This window comes from Sminthopsis crassicaudata, chromosome 1, assembly GCF_048593235.1.
Source record: "Sminthopsis crassicaudata isolate SCR6 chromosome 1, ASM4859323v1, whole genome shotgun sequence".
NCBI classification, from domain to species: domain Eukaryota; kingdom Metazoa; phylum Chordata; class Mammalia; order Dasyuromorphia; family Dasyuridae; genus Sminthopsis; species Sminthopsis crassicaudata.
Window position 1 is genome coordinate 498674034 of NC_133617.1, and position 21433 is coordinate 498695466.

General features: G+C 34.3%; 1 protein-coding gene across 3 annotated transcripts in view; it reads left to right on the forward strand.

Moving 5' to 3' along the window:
- The first annotated feature begins 284 nt into the window (after positions 1 to 284).
- CEP120 (centrosomal protein 120) overlaps positions 285 to 21433 on the forward strand; it is a 91710-nt gene continuing 70561 nt past the window's right edge. Inside the window, exons 1-4 of one of the 3 annotated variants that reach the window (XM_074281498.1) lie at positions 285 to 1107; positions 7167 to 7323; positions 12707 to 12821; positions 19080 to 19221. In XM_074281498.1, the coding sequence (XP_074137599.1) occupies positions 1059 to 1107; positions 7167 to 7323; positions 12707 to 12821; positions 19080 to 19221 (463 nt within the window). In that variant the 5' untranslated portion in view covers positions 285 to 1058. Of the gene's footprint in view, positions 1108 to 7150; positions 7324 to 12706; positions 12822 to 19079; positions 19222 to 21433 lie in introns of all 3 variants that reach the window. The other 2 variants (XM_074281499.1, XM_074281500.1) reach the window with 2 other exon arrangements.

Sequence of the window (21433 nt, forward strand, 5' to 3'; positions counted from 1 at the left end):
GAGCGGGCCCAGTTTGGGAGCAGTCGGAAGGCCCGGGTCTCTGGCTAGCAGTGAAATCCTGGGCACGTCTTTAGCTGCTCGGTGCTCCCGATTTTCTATTTGTAAACCGAGGACTGTGGAACTGCACCGGCCCGAAAGTCCTTCTGACCTTTACATCGGGGAACCTGTTATCCCTATTAATAAAACGATCCTAAGGACTGTGTGCAACGTCGGTTTGGAGACCTTGAGATTTCCGTTTTATTTCATAGAACTTTTAAGTTAATAATTTCTTTTAAAGGTTTTTTTTTTTTTTTTTTTTTTTTTCCTCTTGTCCTGACACGGATTGGGACTTGTCGGTATTGAAGAAAATAAACTCCCAGGTCAGAAACTGAAACAGACGTTTAGGTTTAGATTTCCTCAGTGCGCCTGCGCAAACAGGCAGCGGTCAAACCAGCCGCGTTTCCTAAGGCTCACGGCAAGGGGGAGCTGCGAAATAATTCACTCCCCATTTTCTTCCTGGTTCCTCCTCCCCTCATTGTCCTAGAATACCGTCAAATGAAAAAAGCGGTCCGTAAGGCGGGATAGAGGCGCTCTAGCCCTCGCTGAGCTCATCTCTATTGCCTTTTGTCCTCCAGCTTCCCCCTTGGGACGCTAGGCCTAGCGGCCCGGTTGCTAGGCGGAAGCCAGGCGGTTACTGCGGCTGTGGCGGCGGGATAGACGGCGGGACTCCTGCCGGGAGGTTTGAAAAGCGGGTACTCCAGCGGCCGAAGGCCCCCGCCCGGCCCCGCCGGCACCGCTGCCTTTCCTTAACGGGCCTGGCTGGCGGAGGCCGCCGTCACGCCGGCATTCTTGTAGGAGCAGAGGAGATGTGCGAAAGCGCCCGGGAGTAGGCGCCCCGGAGGGGCTGAGGCGACGGCGGAGCCGGCGAGAGCGGGCGGCTGAGAGCCGGTGACTCTGGGAGCCGGGGAAGGGGCGGGGTTGTCCTCCGGGCTGGGGTCTAAGGGTGTATTCGGAGTCCTCCCGAGAAGGGCCTATTCTCATTCAGGACTCTTTCCTCCCTCTTGGAACAAGCAGCAAAAATGGTCTCCAAGTCCGACCAGCTGTTGATCGTGGTCTCCATCCTGGAAGGTAAGCGAGCCTCCCCCACTCCCCTCCCCCCGGGTCCTTTTGTTATTACGACAGCTGGCGGGGGGTGGGGGTGGGGAGAGGGTGCCGGGGGTCCTTCCCGCCCCCACCCCTCTCCTCGGGGACAGCCCCTTTGCCTCTAGTGGTCTTTAACTTTTAAAGGAGTAGTGTGGGACTCTGTGGATGTAGATGTGCTTTAAAGGTGAAGGTTATAGTCTGCAATCTTCTTCTAAACTTAGGAACTTTGAAACCAGCAATTAGAACCCTGGCCCCAGGGGTCTAATAAACGCCACTAACTCTGGTTCGGTGTGAAAGGTAATCCCAGGACATCTGGTGGCAGTAATAAGAGCCAGACGTTTAGATAGCTCTTTACAAACGTGCTCTCATTTGGTTCTGACAAACAGCACTGGGAGCCCGCGGGTGCTATTAAACTCATCTTACTGATGAGGGAAACTGGCAGAGAGAGACCATGGCTTGCATGTAGCAAGCAAGTGAACTTGAACTTTGAACTCAGGAAGCATTTATTGAGTACCTATAATGTGTCTGATAATTATATTAAACGCTGGGAATAGAGAAAAAAGGTCCATCCCCGCTCTCAAAGTGACAGCCAGTAAACATCTGTGCAGGATATATAGAAGATAAATTGGAAAAGTAATCAGAAGAAAGGCATTCGGATGAAGGCTGGTCCTGACTTCAGTGTCCCATCTATCCATTGTGCCATCTAGCTGCCTCTAAAGAGCTTTGAATTGGTAGTATCCCATGTTTTATTATATAAGGACAGCATATGAATGTTCTTTGGTTTATGGCCCCTCAAAAGTCCTTTTTCTTCAAGTTCTCTCCTGCACTGTATGTGTTAGGTATTGCAAAATGAAGATTTTGCTGGGCAGTTTCAACAGTTAATGATGGGACTGTCACTCTTTTCAAGAATGAATTGGTAGATTTAAAAATATTATTCTTATGTATTTGATTTGGGGGAATATTTAGAAAATAAGTGCAAATACTGAAACATACATGTTTCTGGAGAAAAAAAAAAACGGAAACAAGCATTTCAAGTAAAAAATTTGAAGGAAAAAAACCAATATCCAATTACAGAGGATCATAACATGGATAATCTTAACTATGAAAAAGAGTATATTATTTCAAGGATTGTTTATATGTATAGTTTCTTTTCAGAATAATACTTTGGCTTAGTTATCAAGATTCTTGGACACTGAAAGACCAGTGAGCAAACTTTCTGCAGATAGTTGTGGCCTATTTCTAATAGATGCTTTTATTATCCCCATTTTTCTGTTGAAAAAACTAAGGCTAAATGACTTAGTCAGGGTCACGTAGCTAGTAAACATCTAAAGTAGAATTTGAACTTCACTCACATTGATTTCTAATTCCATGTTATCCATTGTACCAACAGTTGGCTCTAAAGATAAATTAGTTTACATAAGGGAATTCTTGGAAATCTTGTATCCAAAGCAGAAGGATTTTTGGTATCTTAAGAAAGAATATATCTCTTTACAAATTTAAGAATGATTTGTATAAATAGAAAGAAAAAAAAAACTAAAAAAAAGAAAAGAAAAGAAAAGAAAAGAAAAAGATGCAACTGAAAATGACTGAACAACAAAATTAAAAGCACTCTTTCCAAACCCTTCTCTGCCTTTTTACATACTGCTTCTACCCCAGCTCTGTACCTTTCAGCTCGTCATGGGCCAAGTTCACTTGGAGACCAGTCAAATAGAATCTTCATTTGAAAATTATGATTTTTTTTACTTTCACCTTATTTGCCTATCAGTCTTTGGGAAGAGACCTTTGTAATTATGGGCTTCTATATTATATACCCCAGGGAGAATATTTTTGCACCTCCCCAGAGAAAAATCCCCTGATTATTATATTAGTTGACAGAATGTCTTGTATAGCAAACAGCTAACAAAGTAGTTTGGAATAGAGTACATAATGGAGAATTGCATGTAAAATATGCAACAAGACTGGGAAAGTAGTTGGACTTTAAATGCCTGTTTGAAGATTTTGTGTTTTACAGTAGCGATGATAGGAATCTGTTGAAGAATTTTGAATGTGTTGGGATGATGTATGACATAAAACTTTAAATTTGGTCATTGTGAAAAATAGTTTGGTAACTGTGAAAGATGGTTAGGGAAAGGAAGAACTGGTAAATAGGAAAACCAGTAATATTAATACAATAGCAGAAGTGAGAGATGATGAGGGCCTAAATTGTGGTGAGTCTGATGTACACTAAAGGCTATTCATATATATCAACATGATTGGATAAGGGGGTTAAAGAAGTAAGAGTCCCAGATATCTCAGGTATGGGAAACCAAAGAGACTGACAAGAAATGTTGTGATGCTGTCAACAGAAATGGGGAAGTTTGGTGATGAGTTGTTTGGGGATATGAGGAATAATTTTTATTTTTGGCTTTTTTGAATTGATGATGATGATTAGAATCTAAGTGCATATATCCAATGGACTAGATATTGGGAATATGTTAAGCACTGTAGGAGGTAGAGAGCTATGAGAGAAATCAAAGAGAGAAAGGCCCAAGACAGAGTCTTAAGAGGACATAATACTTAGTGGATGGGACCAGGAGAATGTTTCAGTGAAGGAGTTGAAGAGATGTGTAAGAAAGCTCTGTGATGAAAAGAGTGTTCATTAAAGATAAGAGGTTTGAGAAAAAGGCATTGGATTTAGCAGTTTAAAGGTGGTAGTTTAAAGGTGGTGCATCAAAAGAGTATCATACAAGTCAGAAAGCCTGATTTGAATGAATGAACGAGAACAGGATTTATTGAGCATTTAACCACATTTAAAATACTATGCTAAGTATCAGAGATGCAAACTGAAAAAATACAACAATTCCCTGATCTCAAGGATCTCACATTTTAATGGGAAGATGACATATATGTAAGGTTTCAGCTGATGGTCAGATGAAGAGCTCTCATGATCCTTAGGATGCAGAGGCAAAAGAGGTCATCATTCAGACTAGAAACCTTAGGAGTTATCCTAGACTCTTCATGTAAGAGTCATCCTGAACTCCTCACCTTTGTGTCTTCGCTAGAACCTTCTCATCTTTGATACTGCCACCACTTTAGAATAGGACCTCATCTGACCTTATACTGGGATTAGGCAGTAATTTGCTGTGGGTCAGCCTGCTTCAAATCTTTTCCCCATTCCAGTCCATCTTCCATTCATCCATTAAAGTTGTTTTCTTGATTATGTCTCTCACACACACACACACACACACACACACACACACACACACACACACACACACACCCTTATACAATAAACTCCTATTGACTCTAGAATAAAAAAAAAAAAAATGTTGTATTTGCATTCAGAGCCTTTGATAACATAGTCCCCTCCTCTTTTTAGTCTTCTTACATCTTACTCCTTGACTCACTGTGACATGATCTCCTGACTGTTCCACAAATAAAACACTGGATTTTGGGCATTTTCTCTGGCTTTCTCCCATTTCTGAACTTTCTCACCTTCTATTATTGACTTCTGTGCCTTCCTTAAGTCCATTTAAAATTCACTTTCTGTAGGAAGCCTTCCCCAATCCTTCTTAATTTTAGTGTCTTTAGTCACTTAACCCCAGCCTCAGAGAAAAAAAAAAAGTGCCTTCTCCCTGCTGATTATATAATAATTGTGATTATTATATCTTGCATATGTTTTGCTTTGTCTCTCTTTGTTTTTTTAATTAAAGCTTTTTATTTTAAAAACATATGCATAGATAATTTTCAGCATTCATTCTTGCAAAATCTTGTGTTCCAATTTTTTTCCCCCTCTTCTTCCCATCTCCTCCCCTACATGGAAGTAATCCAATATATGTTAAACATGTGTAATTCTTTTATACATGTTTCTACACTTATGCTGCACAAGAAAAAATCAAATCAAAGAGGAAATAAGGTGGAAAAAAAATGCATGCAAACAGCAACAAAAAAAATGAAACTACTATGTTGTAATCCACACCTAGTTCCCACAGTCCTCTCTGGATACAGATGACTCTCATTATCACAAGACCATTGGAACTGGCCTGAATCATCTTACTATTTTAAAAAAATTGTCTTCCTTTATTTGCTTTCTCTATTAAATAACTCTTTTTAAGATAGGTACTATCCTTTCCTTCAGTTTGTATCTTCATGCTTAGCATAGTCCCTATCATATAATAGGTGCTTAATAAATATTGATTGATATTGGCATTTTGAAAGGAACATGAAGAAATGGAGGCCTTTTTTTTTTTTTTTTTTTTTTCTTCTATGAGTTTGTTTTCAAAGAGTCTGAAGGGACTAAGCAGGTAGCAATATTTAGGTGAGGGATCATTTTGATGATGTCTGGATTATTATGCAAAGTTAGATTTGAGTTTGACTGTAAATAAGGTAGTATATGGCTAAGTAGATAGGTGAGGGGAGGATCAGGCAGCAAGGCTACATTATCAAAAGTTTCATTATGCCCAAAAAGTTATCAAACTGTGCATACCCTTTGATCCAGCAGTGCTACTACTGGGTTTAGATCCCAAAGAAATACTAAAGAGGGGAAAGGGACCTGTGTGTGCCAAAATGTTTGTGGCAGCTCTTTTCATAGTGGCTAGAAACTGGAAAATGAATGGATGCCCATCAATTGGAGAATAGTTGGGTAAATTGTGGTATATGAATAGTATGGAATATTATTGCTCTGTAAGAAATGACCAACAGGATGAATACAGAGAGGCTTGGAGAGACTTACATCAATTGATGCTGAGTGAAACGAGCAGAACTAGGAAATCATTATACACTTCAACAATGATACTGTATGAGGATGTATTCTGATGGAAGTGGATATCTTCAACATAGAGAAGAGTTAATCCAGTTCCAATTGATCAATGATGGACAGAATCAGCTACATCCAGAAAAGGAACACTGGGAAATGAGTGTAAACTGTTAGCATTTTTTGTTTTTCTCCCCAGATCCAATTCTTCCTTTTCAACAACAACACAATTCGGTTCTGCACATATATATTGTACCTAGGATATACTATAAGATATTTAATATGTATGGGAATGCCTGCCATCTAGGGGAGGGGGTGGAGGGAAGGAGGGGAAACATTTGGAACAGAAGGGAGTACAAGGGATAATGCTGTAAAAAATTACCTATACACATGTACTGTCAAAAAATGTTATAATTATAAAATTAATTAAAAAAAAAAAGTTTCGATGACCATGGTATCCTCATGGGACAATGGGGGGTGGGGGAAGAGGTCTACCTTGATTAGAGCAGAGGGTGTACATTTTTGAATAATAGGAAATATGTGTGGAACCAGATTATGTAGGACACTGAAAAAGTGTTTGGAAAAATTAAATTTTTTACTGTGGGGAAATAGACCATTCTAAGTCCTCAAGTAAGGAAATGCTCAAATGAAAGTGATGTTTTAGAAAAACTTAACTAGGCTACAACTAGAAGACTGGTGCAATAGTACAGTAAATAGTGAGGTAATAAAAACTTATAATTTGAGTGCTATCAATGAGAATGGAAAAAGAAGTGGTTTGACAAAGGAATTGATAGCATTTAACTGATTTTTGATATTTTTTGTGTAATGGTCAGCTTTTTGTCCCTCATGAAATAAGAGATTATATATATCTTCTAATTTAGGGAAGGAAATTACTCTACCTGAATTATGAGGGAAAATTGAAGTAAAAGTAATTCTTATTGCCAATTATTCTGGTAATTATCCAACCTTTTACTTAGCTTTTTGCTATATTACATATTGTTAGAAAAGAGTTATCTAATTTTTATGTAAAATAGTCCTGTTTTTATTTTAAATTTTAACTTGAAAAGATTTTCCAAATTGTTTGCAAATTTAAATGAGAGATTCCAGTTTATAGCATATACAGAAATCTGTTAATCCTTTTAGTTGAAGAAAGAGCTGTTTAAATGTAAACAAAATGTTTTTATGAAAATTTAATGCTATCATCATTTTTCATTTATTTATTTTTTGTGAGTTAAACTTTCAAATATAACATTGACTAGTATGTGGTTTTTTAATACATATATAATTCATATGCAGGTCTGTATTTTTGCAGGGCGTCATTTTCCTAAGCGTGCTAAACATATGCTTATAGTAGAAGCAAAGTTTGATGGAGAACAATTGGCTACTGATCCTGTGGACCACACTGACCAACCAGAATTCGCCACTGAATTAGCTTGGGAAATAGATAGAAAAGCACTTCATCAGCACAGGTGACTATTAATGCTCAGTGGCAATTAAAATTGCTTTAATATTTTAATAATTTTTCTCTTCAGGCCTGAAAAAGCAATATTTTAAAAGCTTTCTTAATCATATTTGTAGTTAACTATGAGATATGAGATAACATTTTGATTTTGTTTTGAAGATGTATCTTAGGCAAAATTAGATTGTAGAATCATAAACTTTAAGAACAAAGAGAAATTAGTAATATTATAATCTAAGCTTTTTCTTTTTTTTTTTTTTTAACAAGAAAGTGAAGCTAAGGAAAGTTGTGACTTGTTTAATATTACCCAGCTAGTGATTGAATAAGGGGTACCCAGATCTTCCATTTCTCTGTCACTGTTTGATTACCATTTATTTTCTATCAATCAGCAAACCTTTAAGTATTTACTATATACCAAACATTATGCTAAGATAAAACAATCTCTAATTAGAGTAGTTTATATTTCTAATTGGGCAAATGACAAGTGTGTATATAGCTATGTAGTATAGACTAATTTGGGAAGGAGAACACTAGCAAAAGGGAGTGGTGATCAAAAAAATGGTGCTTGAGTTGTGACTTGAAAAGATGAGTTCTATGAGGAAGAGGTAAGGAAGGAAATCATTACAATATGGATAAAGCCAATGCAAAAGCACAGAGACAGGAGGTGAAACCTCATTTATAAAGAACAAAGACAAGGCCTTTTTCTGAATGATAGTCCAGAAGATGGCCTGTGAAGTTGGGTTGAGTCCAGGTTATGAAGAGCTTTAAATCCAAATAGAGGAGTTTATATTTTATACTAGAGATAATAAGAAGCCATTGGAATTAATACAAGTAGGGTAGGAGCTTTGTCAGATTATAATATATCCATCTGGATATATTATGTATAAGGGAATAGAATATTAAGAAGGTATGAATATTTTTTTTTTTTGATAAGCTGCCTTTTTTATAAGATGGGATTATAACAAAGTAAGACAGACTTTCAGTAGTGGAAGTGGGAGATATGCAGCATCCCATCTATGAGAATAGGGTATAAAATTGGACTGTTAAAAACAAAACCATCTTTATTTATCCTAATGAAAAAGAAAATCCAAAGAAGCAGGAATTTATAGTTTGATTTTAGCTAAAAAGATATGATTATGGAAAGAAAGCAGGAAAACTATAATTAAAGGCAACGTAAATATTTATTATATGGTATTAAATGGAGATGAATGGCCCAACTACCATGTTTTTAAGGGAAAATGTTCTGAAATGGGGAAAAAAACCCTAGTTAATATTCTAAGCGACTAACAGTATACACTGTTAAGTCCCATCAAAAATTCATTTCATCAAGCATTGAGCATTTACTGTGTATAAGGCACTTGTTAAGTTTGAATTCTCTTGGGAGAAGGAAGGAACACTATATGCAAAAATAAACATTTAGAAACAAGGAAAGACGAGAAAGTAGAGATCCTTAATATTGAGAGGAATATAAGAGAACATTTATTGAGGATAAACATTGAATTAAACTTTGAAAGAAGACAAGAATTCTAATAAGCAGAGGAGAAGAGAGGATACATTACAGGTATTGGGAACTGCTTGTGCTAATGCATGAAGATGGGAGACAGAGGATATAATTTCAGAAATAGCTACTAGTTTAGTTGGCTGGAAGAGAGAGTTTGTGAAGGGAAGTAATATGAAATCTGGCTGAAAAGTAGGAGGTTGCCATAATATGGTTAATGAGTTTAAATGCTATCCTATAAGCATTGAAAAGCTACAGAGAGGAGAATGTGGGTAAATCTTTAAGAAGCTGTTCTTCAGGCCAAAAAAAATTGAGCAAATGCACTTTTTAAGTTTTATAGCTCATGATCAATTATAAATTATTACTAAATTCACAGTTGCGCAAATTATAATCTTCTCTTTGAACTCAGTGTGATATGTGTATAAGACAGTGGTCCTCAAACTTTTTAAATAGGGGGACAGTTCACTGTCCCTCAGACTGTTGGAAGGCCAGACTATAGTAAAAACAAAAACTCACACATTGTTTCTGCCCCTCAGCCCATTTGCTATAACCCGGTGGGTTGTATAAACGTCCTCAGCTAGCTGCATCTGGCCCACGGGCCGTAGTTTGAGAACCCCTGGTATAAGATATGTTAAATCAAATCAAAAAAGCTTTAATTGTCTAGCTGCATGTCACAGAGAACCAGTCCCCTTCTTAGTAGTTTGCTTGAGTTTATTTAACATGTATCCAAATACATGGATTTCTTTCTAATTATTATTTATTGAATCTGTTCCACTGATCTCTTTTTTAATATACTACCCAAAAGATGTTCTGCTTTAAAAAAAAAAAAAAAAATCACTTGTGGGGCAGCTAGATGGCACAGTGGATAGAGTATCAGCTCTGAAGTCAGGAGGACTTGAGTTCAAATCTGGTCTCAGACACTTAACACTTCCTAGCTGAGTGACCCTGGACAAGTCACTTAACCCCAACTGTCTCAGCAAAAAAAAATATATATATATACACACACACACACACACACACACACACACGCATACGCACATATCACTTGCCTAGATATCCTTGTAATGCCATATAAATATGGTTCTTATTTTGGTTTATTTTATAAAGTATTTTCTTTGTAATTTGACTAATAAAGCTTTTAACCAGTGCAAATCAGTTGTCAAATCATTGTTAAGATGCTACTGTACCCTAATCATGAATTTGGAATATTCATTGGTTTAGGTTTTTCTCTGAAAATGTTTTTATGGTTCTATTTCAATGTATGTCACTCTCAGACATTTAATGCATTTTATTATATTAAATAGAATGCTTTCTGCTTTTTCCTCTCTCTGGGTTTTATCAATACTATACAAAAATACTTATTCATGGATTTCTTTATATCCTAATTGCAGAAACTATAAGCTAAATTTTTTTTCCTGAAATTTCTAAATAAATCAGTACACCATTTTCAAATAAAATTAATTTTGTCGTCTCCTCGTCAGTAACCATAATGAAAATAATTGCATCTTATTTATTGATATCTTTTGCAAAGAATGAGGAAGTAGAGAAATCCTGTGAAAAACTGACATATACTTTGAATACTAAGTGACTTAAGCACAAAAGTGAAAACAGAGGAGGATGGCCAAAAATTTTTTTTGACAAATGATCTGGGTGTGAGAAATAAGAGTATCAAGATTTGCAGACTACAGAGAAAATCTGCCTATTAATCATGAGACACTGGTTATTGGGGAGCATCAAACATTATGAATCATGAAATTTTGTTATATTTTAACAGATAGGAACACAGCTGATTATTGATATGAGGAATTTCCAAAACTGTATGCCTGGTGATATCAAACAGAATCATACCAGTATGAAAAAAGGAACTTTCAAAATAAGACTATTTAGGCACTAGTTGAGGCAAATCCAATCTAACCTTCTAAGCAAGAGGAGGGGGAAAAAAAATTGAAGAAAGGAGAAACAGTAAAAGAACAGACATGGAAAAAAAGATATCATTTAAGCAAGCAAGTCCTAATGGAACTTAGAACTCACTTCCATTAGCAAATTTGAGGTCTTTGAGAAGTAGAGAGGTATGGCAGTAAAGATAAAATGGATTTAGAGCATAAATTCATTTATAAATCTTATGGAAGTGGTTGGTGAAAGTATAGATTCATGAAAAATCACAAAGCAGTGAAGGAAGCACAAATTTAGAGAAAGCACAGCAAGAGATCCATCTCAACAAAATCCTCCCAAAAACATAAAAATGAGACTAGAAGAAGGAGGAACAGATAAAAAGGAAGCGCTCTCTCTCTCTCTCTCTCTCTCTCTGTATATATATATATATATATATATATATATATATATATATATATATATATATATATTTCTAATAATTCCTTTTTGGAAATTCTAATAATTTTCTTCCTATATATGAATTCTGAAATCAGAACACCTGATATGCTGCATGAAGAAAGAAATTGTGCTAAGGATAACAAACATAGGAAGTATATATAGCTAAACAACACAAAATATAGACACTGACATAACAGAATTTTGTGTATGCTCAGGGACTCAAGATAGTTTCAAAAGCAGGAAGGATATCAAAGAATTAGAAGAATATTAGGTCCTGTTATTAACAAAAAAATGGTAACTAAGAAAGTAGTTATAACTACTGAACTAGGTGATTGCTTCCAGTCTCTACCTTTTCCAGTTGATCAACTGTGACTCATCTGCAAGATGATCTTATGGGTCAAGTCATTCAAGAATTCAAAAACTATCCATAGCCCTTGATGTGTAGAGGTTAACTTGTCCCTAACAAAGCTGACTTAAATTTTCATTCTGAGAATTTATACCTCAGAAAACAGGGCTTGATTTATTGATAGCTGTCTAGATTTAAGAAAGTAATGGGAGAAAATGTTAATAATGCAGATTATTTAAAAGTGTGACATACAAATTTTTCTCCCAGGGCATCTGGTTGTTAAAGATTTAATTGCATACCCCTGTCTGTGGCTCTTAACTGTTTATAGGATAAAATACAAATTCATTAGCCTGTATTTAAAGACCTACACATTATGGCTACCACTTACTTTCCAGCCATATTTCATACTTCCTTTCATAAACTCTCTCCTGAGCCAAACTTTATTATTAGCTGTTTTCGATATATTCTGCCTCTCATTTTCATCTAATTAGTACAAGAAGTTAAAATATTTTTAACTAAGTAAAACTTCCTTTCCATAATACTTTGTATTTTTGGATTCTCAAAGACTAGACTCCTATGTACATTTTCTTTTGATTATTTATTATACTATCAGCTTTTCTATTTTGTATCAGTTTTGGATAATTTTGATAATTAATGATTTATAATGTACCTTTAGATCTAGTGATGACAAATCACCTTTGTTTTTATTTTTAAAATTATTTTCCTACATAGTCTTAATCATTTGTTTTATTATTATCTGATTATATAAAGTATTCTCCTTCCTAATGTAACATAACATAAGCTTTGTAGATTAATTTGGGCAATGTTGTTTTTATTGTATTGCCATGAACAAGAATATTTCTCTACTTGTGCCTTTCTGGATTTCCCTGCAAGTAATTGTATTTAAATGAACAAAAAAATTATATTTAAACAAACATTTGTTTGTATAAGTTAAATCTCAAGTATACAGTTCATTTTGTTGTTATTTTAGATGGAATTTTTCTTTCGATTCTTGGGTTTTGTTAGTAATATATTGATTTCTGTGAATTTGTTGTGTATCTTGCTACTTTGATGCAGCAATTATCTTGTAATTTTTATTGTTGATTATCTAAGTTTATTTAAATATTAAATTAATAGCCTTTTTATGTTGTAGAAGCATTATCACTGTTACTAACAATTTAACTTAAATTTTTTTATATAAATTTGTTTTGTTTGTAGATTGCAGCGTACACCAATCAAGCTCCAGTGTTTTGCTTTGGATTCTTTATCTACAGCTAAAGAATCCATTGGGTACATTGTTCTAGACTTAAGAACTGCCCAAGAAACAAAGCAGGTATTGCTCTTTAAATTTTTTTTTTTTAAATAAACTTAAAACATCAGCAAACATGAGCATTTTATGTATGCATCAGACCAAAAAGAGGATTGTATTTAAAATATAATGTACAATTTGCTTTTTTTTAAAGTATATATAAACTATAATATGAGAGTATCAATATTTCCCTGCTTGTCTACTTCTGAACTTTCCTTTATTAGGTATAATTCTTTATGAAGTAATTATAATGATTGCTTTATCAATAGAAAATGTCATTGTTGCTTTTAAAATGAGAATACATATGAAAATAGGTTGGATAATGGATCTTACTGAAGATGCCATGTCCTGAATACATTACCTTCATTTCTGAATATGTTCCTCTATCCTATGCAATGATCTAAGTCTTCTATCAGCGATTTAAAGACAGAGAAGAAAAAAGAATTTAGCAAAACTAATCAACACATTAATAATATCGAACAATGTTTCATATTATACAAAGTGGTTCTAACTTTTCTTTGGAGCCAAATATGGTCATGATAATTACTCAGCAATGAGTTTCTTATTCTTTTTCTTTTCATATTCATCCTTATCATTGTGTGGTATTTGTGCCCTTTGTAGTCATTGTGTATCAGTTATCTATTATTTTCCTAGTACTGCTTATTTTATTCTATGTCTGTTCACATTTATCTTTTCATGCTTCTTTGAATTTTTCATATTTGTTGCTTCTTATAACCTAATCATATTCCATTAAATTTAAGTATTATAACTTGTTTAGGCATTTGCCAATGAGTATGTTTACATTGTTTCCAGTTTTTCTATCACATAAAATACTGCTTTATATTGATGATTATATAAGGAAATCTCAGACTTCCTTTGAGTATGTGACCTGATAAGATTTTTCACTCTTTTATTCCCTTTTTATCCATAGACTTGTCATGTCAGCTAAAGATATCATTGCTTTTCCTTTATACCTTTTTAAAAAAATCTTACTTTGTTAAAGCACAAAAAAAACCCCCAAAACTTATGTTCTCAGTAGTTATAGTAAGATGCTTCTTTTCTGCACTGAAGCTCATTTTCCTTTTATGGAAGTCATTTTTATTCTGCCAAAAATTTTTATTTCTAAGATTTTTTCATCCTGGATATATTTTCTTTCTAGACTTAGACTCTTGGTCTTTTAAATCTAGAAGGATCCTTAGATATTGCGAATCCAACATTCTTGACTTTACAAATAATTTGAGATGAAGTCTTTTGAAAGTCACAGAACTATGTAGTGGCAGAGCTGTGATGAACAGGTGCTCTGAAGTGCAATCATAGGATTCTTTATGGTGCACCATGTTGCTATTAGTAAGGTATTTTAAAATGCTCCCTTTATAGAGAATTTTTAAGAAAGAGTTTTTCCCATAACATCTCTTAATTTATAGTATTAATATTGTTATCCCAATATTACAAATGAGAAAACTGAGATACTGAGAGGTGAAGTGACTTGGTAATGCCACACAAACAGGAAACATCAGAGGTAGGATTTTAACTGAAGACTTTCTGACCCCAAGTCAGGTAGTACTCTTTATTTTGTACCTTGTTGCCTTCCATTTAGTTTTTCCTAACATTTTTGTCATAGTACCCTTTTTGAAATGTGAAAAGTTACTAGATATTTTCTGTTTCTCTTCTCTTACTCTGACCTGTAAAAAAGAATTGTAAAAATTAATTTAATTTTTCTTTAGATTGTTTCTTTGATGATAGTTCTGGCAATAAAAATGTCTAGTTGCTTAGACTGAACATGCTCAATATAGAATTTATCATTTCTTCTAAATATATTCCATATTTTTCTGTTCCAATAACCCAGGTTCTCAGTGTTGGATTATTCAACTTTTTATTTTATTCTATCAAGTTGGTTGCTAAGTGTGTTCTTTAATGCTCCATAATATTTCTTGATACCAATCCTTTCTTTTCATTTCTGTACCTAAACCCTATTTTAGGCCCTCATCATTTCTCACGTGGGCTATTCTGTTAGTTTTTAATTAGTCATCTTGCTTCTACTCCATTTTCCTCCTTTTTTTTTTTTTCTTTAAATGAGTCATTTTGGGGTTAATTGATTTTCCCAGGGTCACACAGCTAGTAAATGTTAAGTGTCCGAAGGCAGATTTGAACTCAGGTCCTCCTGACTTCAAGGTTGTTGCCACTGTGACATCTGCCTGACTCATCCATTCTTCTAATCCATCTTTTGCTTACATACAAAAATAATCTTGAAGCACAAGTCTGATTATTCAATCAGATTATTCAAATGCTTGAATAATTCCCTGCTACCTTTTAAGATAAAATATTGGCTCTTCAGCCTTAACATTTAAAGCCCTTTTCAATATAGCCTAAATTTATATTCTTAAAGCTATTTCACATCACATCTTTTTCTTCACTGTACATTTCAGCCATAGCTACCAGTCCCTCAAATGTTTTCTCATTTAGTCATTCCATGACTCATTTCTGTGCCTTTTCCTTCCAGATTTGGGATTCCTTTCCTTTTCATTTTTAAGCATCTTATAATACTTAGATTTTTTTTCAAGGTTTAGCCTAGCATCTACTCAAACTTTTTCTTAATTTTACTATTTGTTAAAACTTTCTTTGTCTACGAAATGTATGGATTGGACTAGATGATCGTTTTTATCCCTTCTGGGTCTAGACCTGATCCTAGGATTTTTAGATTATATTATTTTTATTTCTTTGTATACAGTGTCTGCTCATTAGAAAATAAACTTGAGAGTTAGGACTGTTTCATATTGTCTTTGTATCATCTATGTCTAGCACAATGCCTTTCATATAATAAACATTTGAGAGCGTTTTGAAACAATTTAATTTTTCATCTATTGGGGACAATGATGGATACAAATTGGAAATTATAGTAACAAGTGAAACCCACAAGAAGTTATTTGTGGGATATTCAGATTTTGGTTACTTTTATTAGTTAGAAAAGTAGAAAAAATTTAGCAGAATTAGTATCCAGCTGCAAGGGATTTGAGGTTTGCTGGAGCGTAGTACTATGTGTTGATGTTTTATTACTTCTATAAAATATATAAAATCAATTAGAAAACATTTATTCAGTACTTACTACATACTAGCCCATTTATAGCTTTTCATCCTTTGAGACTCTTGTCCATATCTCCTTTAATAGGAAGTCTTTACGATAAATAGGACAGCAGCCTTCTAGCTTAATGTTCATGGGTACCAGTTTGGCTTATAGGCTGTCTTTTATCTGTGTGACCATCCTGACTCTTTTTGTAGTTATACTTCTCTTGAGTGTTAGATTTTATACCATTTCATGTGCTATAAGCCTTCCATATGCCTCTCCATTTTTCTTTAGGTTATGTTCTCTTTAGGTTTATGTGAAGGATATTCTGTGATTTCACAGCTAGATTACAACTAAACCAAAATCCTTTTAAAAAAGTGAAGTTTTCTTTTATGGGGAAACTTGGGGAGGAGTACTTTTTCAGTTTATCAAATGCAATGCAGCTCAATGTTGTCCTTTTAATCAGTTCTGACCCCAACTTATTATTCATCTACTATTGTTGATCTAGATATAGGTCTATGAATTATCCATCTCTTTACATTTTAGTCTGGACAACCAGAAATCTTCATTGACTTGATTTTTGTGAATGAAGAGCTAAAATTTGTAAATAGTTGCTGAATTCTTAAGTGAAATTATAGATCTCATCTAAGAGGAAGTGTAGTATTTGAGGGCAGAGAAAAATAGCATGGTATTATCCAAAAATATAGGACTATCTGGAGGATTTCACTATCCAGAATTCCTTTTCCTTTGATAATGGCAAACATTTTTTTGTGAGCTCCATTCTATGCCTTATTTGATGCCAATAATCTGGATTATCTAACAGTTACCTGTTTTTGTATCAAAGAATATCGTATATTAGTAATAAGTAATAAGCTATCACTTATATAGCATTACTATATAATAAGCTTTATGCAAAGACTATATACAGTTTTTATTGAATTTGATTCTTACTGAGGCATAGATGTTAAGTGACTTGGCCACGATTACACAAGTAAATGTCTGAATCTGGATTTGAACTTAGACCTTCCTTACAAGGGGCTCTTCTATCCCACTGTACCACATAGTGGCTCCTAAGAGAAATGTTATTGGAAGCTAACATTCAGGCTTCTTTTAGCTCTTCTGAGTTTTTTTTTTTTTTTAAATAATAATTGGCAATCAATAAACACTTTAGAATCTGTTATGGCGCATAGTTTTAACAATATACTTTGCTGTCAAATATCATTTGCAAAAGCCTTCTTGTATACCTCTTAAGATTTTTGTGGAAAATGCTTTGGATATATTTATAAATTATTTTAAGTAATTCTGTAGAGATCAGAAAGTTGTTACTTTTGTGCTTATGAATTTCCTTCTCTTCCTCCTAGTTCCCTTCTCTCCCTCCATTTTTTTCCCTCCAATTGTTAGGTGGTATTCTCTCATGAAGACAGCTTGAGCTTTAAACCCTTGACATCTTAAAAAATTGTACTGTTTTTAGCATGTACTTTAAAAAAAATTCTTCCTGTTTTTTGAATACTGCTTCTCACTAATTTTTTTTTTTTTCTTTTTTGCTGAGGCAATTGGGATTAAGTGACTTGCCCAGGGTCACACAGTTAGGAAGTAATAAATGAGGCTGGATTTGAACTCAGGTCCTCCTGACTTCAGGTCCAGTTCTCTATCCACATCTAGCTACCCCCTGCTTCTCACTATTTTATAAGGTGACATTGTCATCTTCTTTAAGATTTTGCAAATATATTTATATTATAAATTGCCATTGTCCTTGGCTGCCGTAATGTTTTCTCTTGGCAAAGAAGTCAGTTTTTTCCTATTTGAGACCATATCCAATAGAGCATAATCTCTTTGAGGTGAGGGCTGTTTTTAATCTTGTTTTTGTATCCTTACTGCCCACCTAGAACAGTGTCTTGAATATAATAGTAAATATTTGTTGAATTTTTAGTCTTTTTAAGGTTTTTTTATGTTCCTTATTTTGGTGATTGTTTTACATTGATCAAACATTGATTTACATTGATTAAATTAAATCATTGTGGAAGTAAATAAGGTCTCAGGATGAATGGGCATTTTGTATTTGTCTTTGTTTAATGGCTAGTCTATTGCTGATAAACTTTCTATAAACAGCTACTGTGGTTGTTGGAAATATTTGGTCTCAGAGTCTTTCTTGCAGAGTAGAATCTGCCAAAGTTTATATTTCTCTAGCTTAGCTTTTAAGAACCTTGCTTTTAAGGACTGCATGTCTTGAATGAAGCATCATGTGCAGTAACGTTTATGGATATATGTATATAAAGACATATATGTGTATATAAGCATATATATACATATATATGTATGGAAAATAGATACAGAAAAATTAAACATTCATAGTACATTATATTCCTTAGACTCTAGCTACCTGAAGATATATATATATATATATATATATATATATATATATATATATATATATATGTATATAAAATTTATGAAACTCCTGAATAAATCTTGCCACCTATTCTGTCCAACCGACTTAAAGGAATTTCATGGCTGGCTGGCACTCACCTAATCCTTTATGGTATAGCATTAGTTCTTTAGTTAAAGAGAGTCCTCTGGTGAAAGTCGTCTAAAATCTTCAAATTATAAACTATTACAGAAATTGCTCTCTAGGAGGCCAGTGACATACTATTGAATGCAGAACCCATGTGATTTCAGGTGTCCTCAGACTCAAAGATTACTCTTTGAGTAGGTAACCCTCAAAGCTAGAGATGTCTGTTATTAGAATTGTTAATGTCTTATTTACATTCAGAAGGAAACATCCAGAAGGCGACAGTTTGAAGTGGAAAATCCAGAAAACTTCCCTTTCATACTGCCTTGATTAGGTGGAGGTCACTTACTGTGTATTTTTCTAGCAATTTTTTTTTTTTTTTGCTCCTTCAAGTGGAGAGGATAGAGGGGGAAGGGAAAAGTTCTTCTACTTCTTTTTTCTGTACTCCATTCTGGAAGTCTTTAGGGAGAAGAGAGTTCTAGACAAACATAGGAGAAAAGACTACTGCTAAGCAATTTAAACAATGGAAAAAGAACCAAGGTAGACTTTAGAATGTTTACATTAATGGGAAATATAATTGATGACTGTCTAAGCATGATTAATTCCATACAAGGAAAATATATGAAAGTTATAACATTTTTACTTGCAGACAATGCTGATGTTGCTATTGTATACTAATTGCGGTATATTATGTTTATTTGGTATTCTCAAGGCACCAAAGTGGTATGCATTGCTGAGTAATAAATACACAAAATTCAAATCTGAAATACAGATAAGCATTGCTTTGGAAACAGATACAAAAGCACCAGTGGATGGTTTTAAAGCAAAGGAAGCACCACCTCGAGAAGGAAAAGGTTGGTACTGATGGACTGTTCTGAGAATTTGCATTTATTGCCCAAAATCTGGTGGTTGGAGGTTGATATTGATTAGGACTATTTTTAGTGTTGTATGAAATAATTGTGATGCCATTTGTTGCCTTTGGAGCTAGACATCTTCGACTTACTTGTCAACTCTCTTACTTAGCCAGCAAGTATTTATTAAGTGTCTGCTATGTATCAGGAATGTACTAGTGGGTGCAAAATGCAAAAGTGAGATGGTCTCTGCCTTCAAGAAGCTTATATACTAAGTAGATACAGGATGCATATAGGATATATGCAAATGAATATTCAATGATTTTACTGGGGGGGTACTTTCAGTTAATGAATTGGAAATGTCCCCTAAAAGAAGGTTCTCCTTGAGCTGAGCCTTAAAGGTAACTAGACATTTCAAAAGATAAAGATAAGGAAGGAGGAAATTCCAGATATAGGGGATAGCACATGCAAAGGCATAGATGTATGGATAGAGTTTTATACATAGTAGATGTTTAATAAATGTTTATTGATTGTTTATCTGCAATGTGAAGGGAAATATCTACACAGGCTGAAAAAATAGGCTAGAGTAAACGGTTTTAAATACTGTTTAGAGGAATACATATTTTATTATTTTACATGGTATTTTATTTTTTCCCAATTACATGTCAAGACAATTTTTAGCATTCATATTTACAATATTTTAAATTCCAAATTTTTCTTTCTCTTTCCTTCATTCTTCTAAAAATGGTAGGCAATTTATATAGGTATTGCTAGATCACTTTCCTTTGTATTTTTTTCATTAGTTCCTTTAATATTCTTGTCCTTTTGCTCTTCCAGATGAATTTTGTTATTTTTTCTAACTCTAAAACAAATTTTTGGTAGTTTGATTGATAATGGAGAAATATATATTGTGAAAGCAATGGGGAGCCACTGAAGCTCCTTGAACAAGGAAAGTGACATATGCTTTTAGAATATTAGTGCAGCAGTTAGAGCTTCGTTTTCAACTGGTGAAGCTATTTGTAGTGAATTTCAGTAGCAGTTATTTGAATAGAATGTAATGTAGAATGTAAGAAAGGATAGAGAAGGGAAAAGATTACGATATGGAAAAGGTTGAATAATAATAGGACGATGGGACAAGGGAATCAAGGATTAAGTTGAACTAATTAACTTTTAAAAAATTAAGATTTTAAAGTGAGGAAAATGAGACCAGAGCAGTGCTGATGGCCAGGGAAAAAGTAGGTTAGGATGAGAAAGAATGAGTTTAAAAGGGATGAGGTATTGGGAGAAGTAGAAGTACAGATTATGGTCAGAAAGATGAATTTCAAAGTTAGAGCTTGTGAAAGTAAAACTTGTGGATCATAATGAGATTAAAGATATGACCATCTATTTGTAGCTGAGGTACAGGAAATATGCAGGCACAGAAAAGATATAGAAAGTAATAGACATCAGCCTATCTTATAAGAATAAAGCCCAGAAATGGGGTGGAATGTACAATATAGTAAGCCAGTACTATACTTCTTTAGAAAGGAGGGGGAATGACTAGGACAGTAAAAGATAACTACTATGAGGATCTGGATCTGATGATATATCTGAGTGGCATGAATCTCAAAAGATGAAAGGTAAACTGATGGTAGAAGGTGAAGGAATTAGAAACATATCTATTATCTCACTACTCCACTTTGGTCATAGGGAACATAAGAAAAAAAGATATGTCTAGTAGTGGAGAGGGTAGCAAAGGCTACACTGCTTTCAATTGGAAGCCAAGTTTCTGTGACTGCAAGATAAAAGAGTTTTGAGAGGAAAACATCCAGTATATTAAGACAGTTTGAAAAACAATAGAATGAGTATTTTCAAGGAACAGTGGAAGGAAGAATGTTGAGTTGGAGAGATTATCCAGATAAGACAGGCCATATATGGATTGTATGGGGAAATGAGAATTGGCAGTCAGGGAAAAAAAATTGTGATCCAGGGTGTGTTGAACAAGGAATCAGAAAGATCATGTGTGGAGCCAGGAAAAGTAGATTATCGCTATCTTTTCAGTAACAGTGATGTTGCTAATTATTATGCCATTCCATGAACTAGAAGAAAGGTGGGAGAGGAGTAAATGATAAAATTCTTGTGCTTCCAGTGTTCTTGCAGGATGGCTAAATGAGATAAAGATTAGCTTGAGTTAAGAGTAGTTATGGAAGGTCAAAGTAAGGTTTGACTTCTTCAG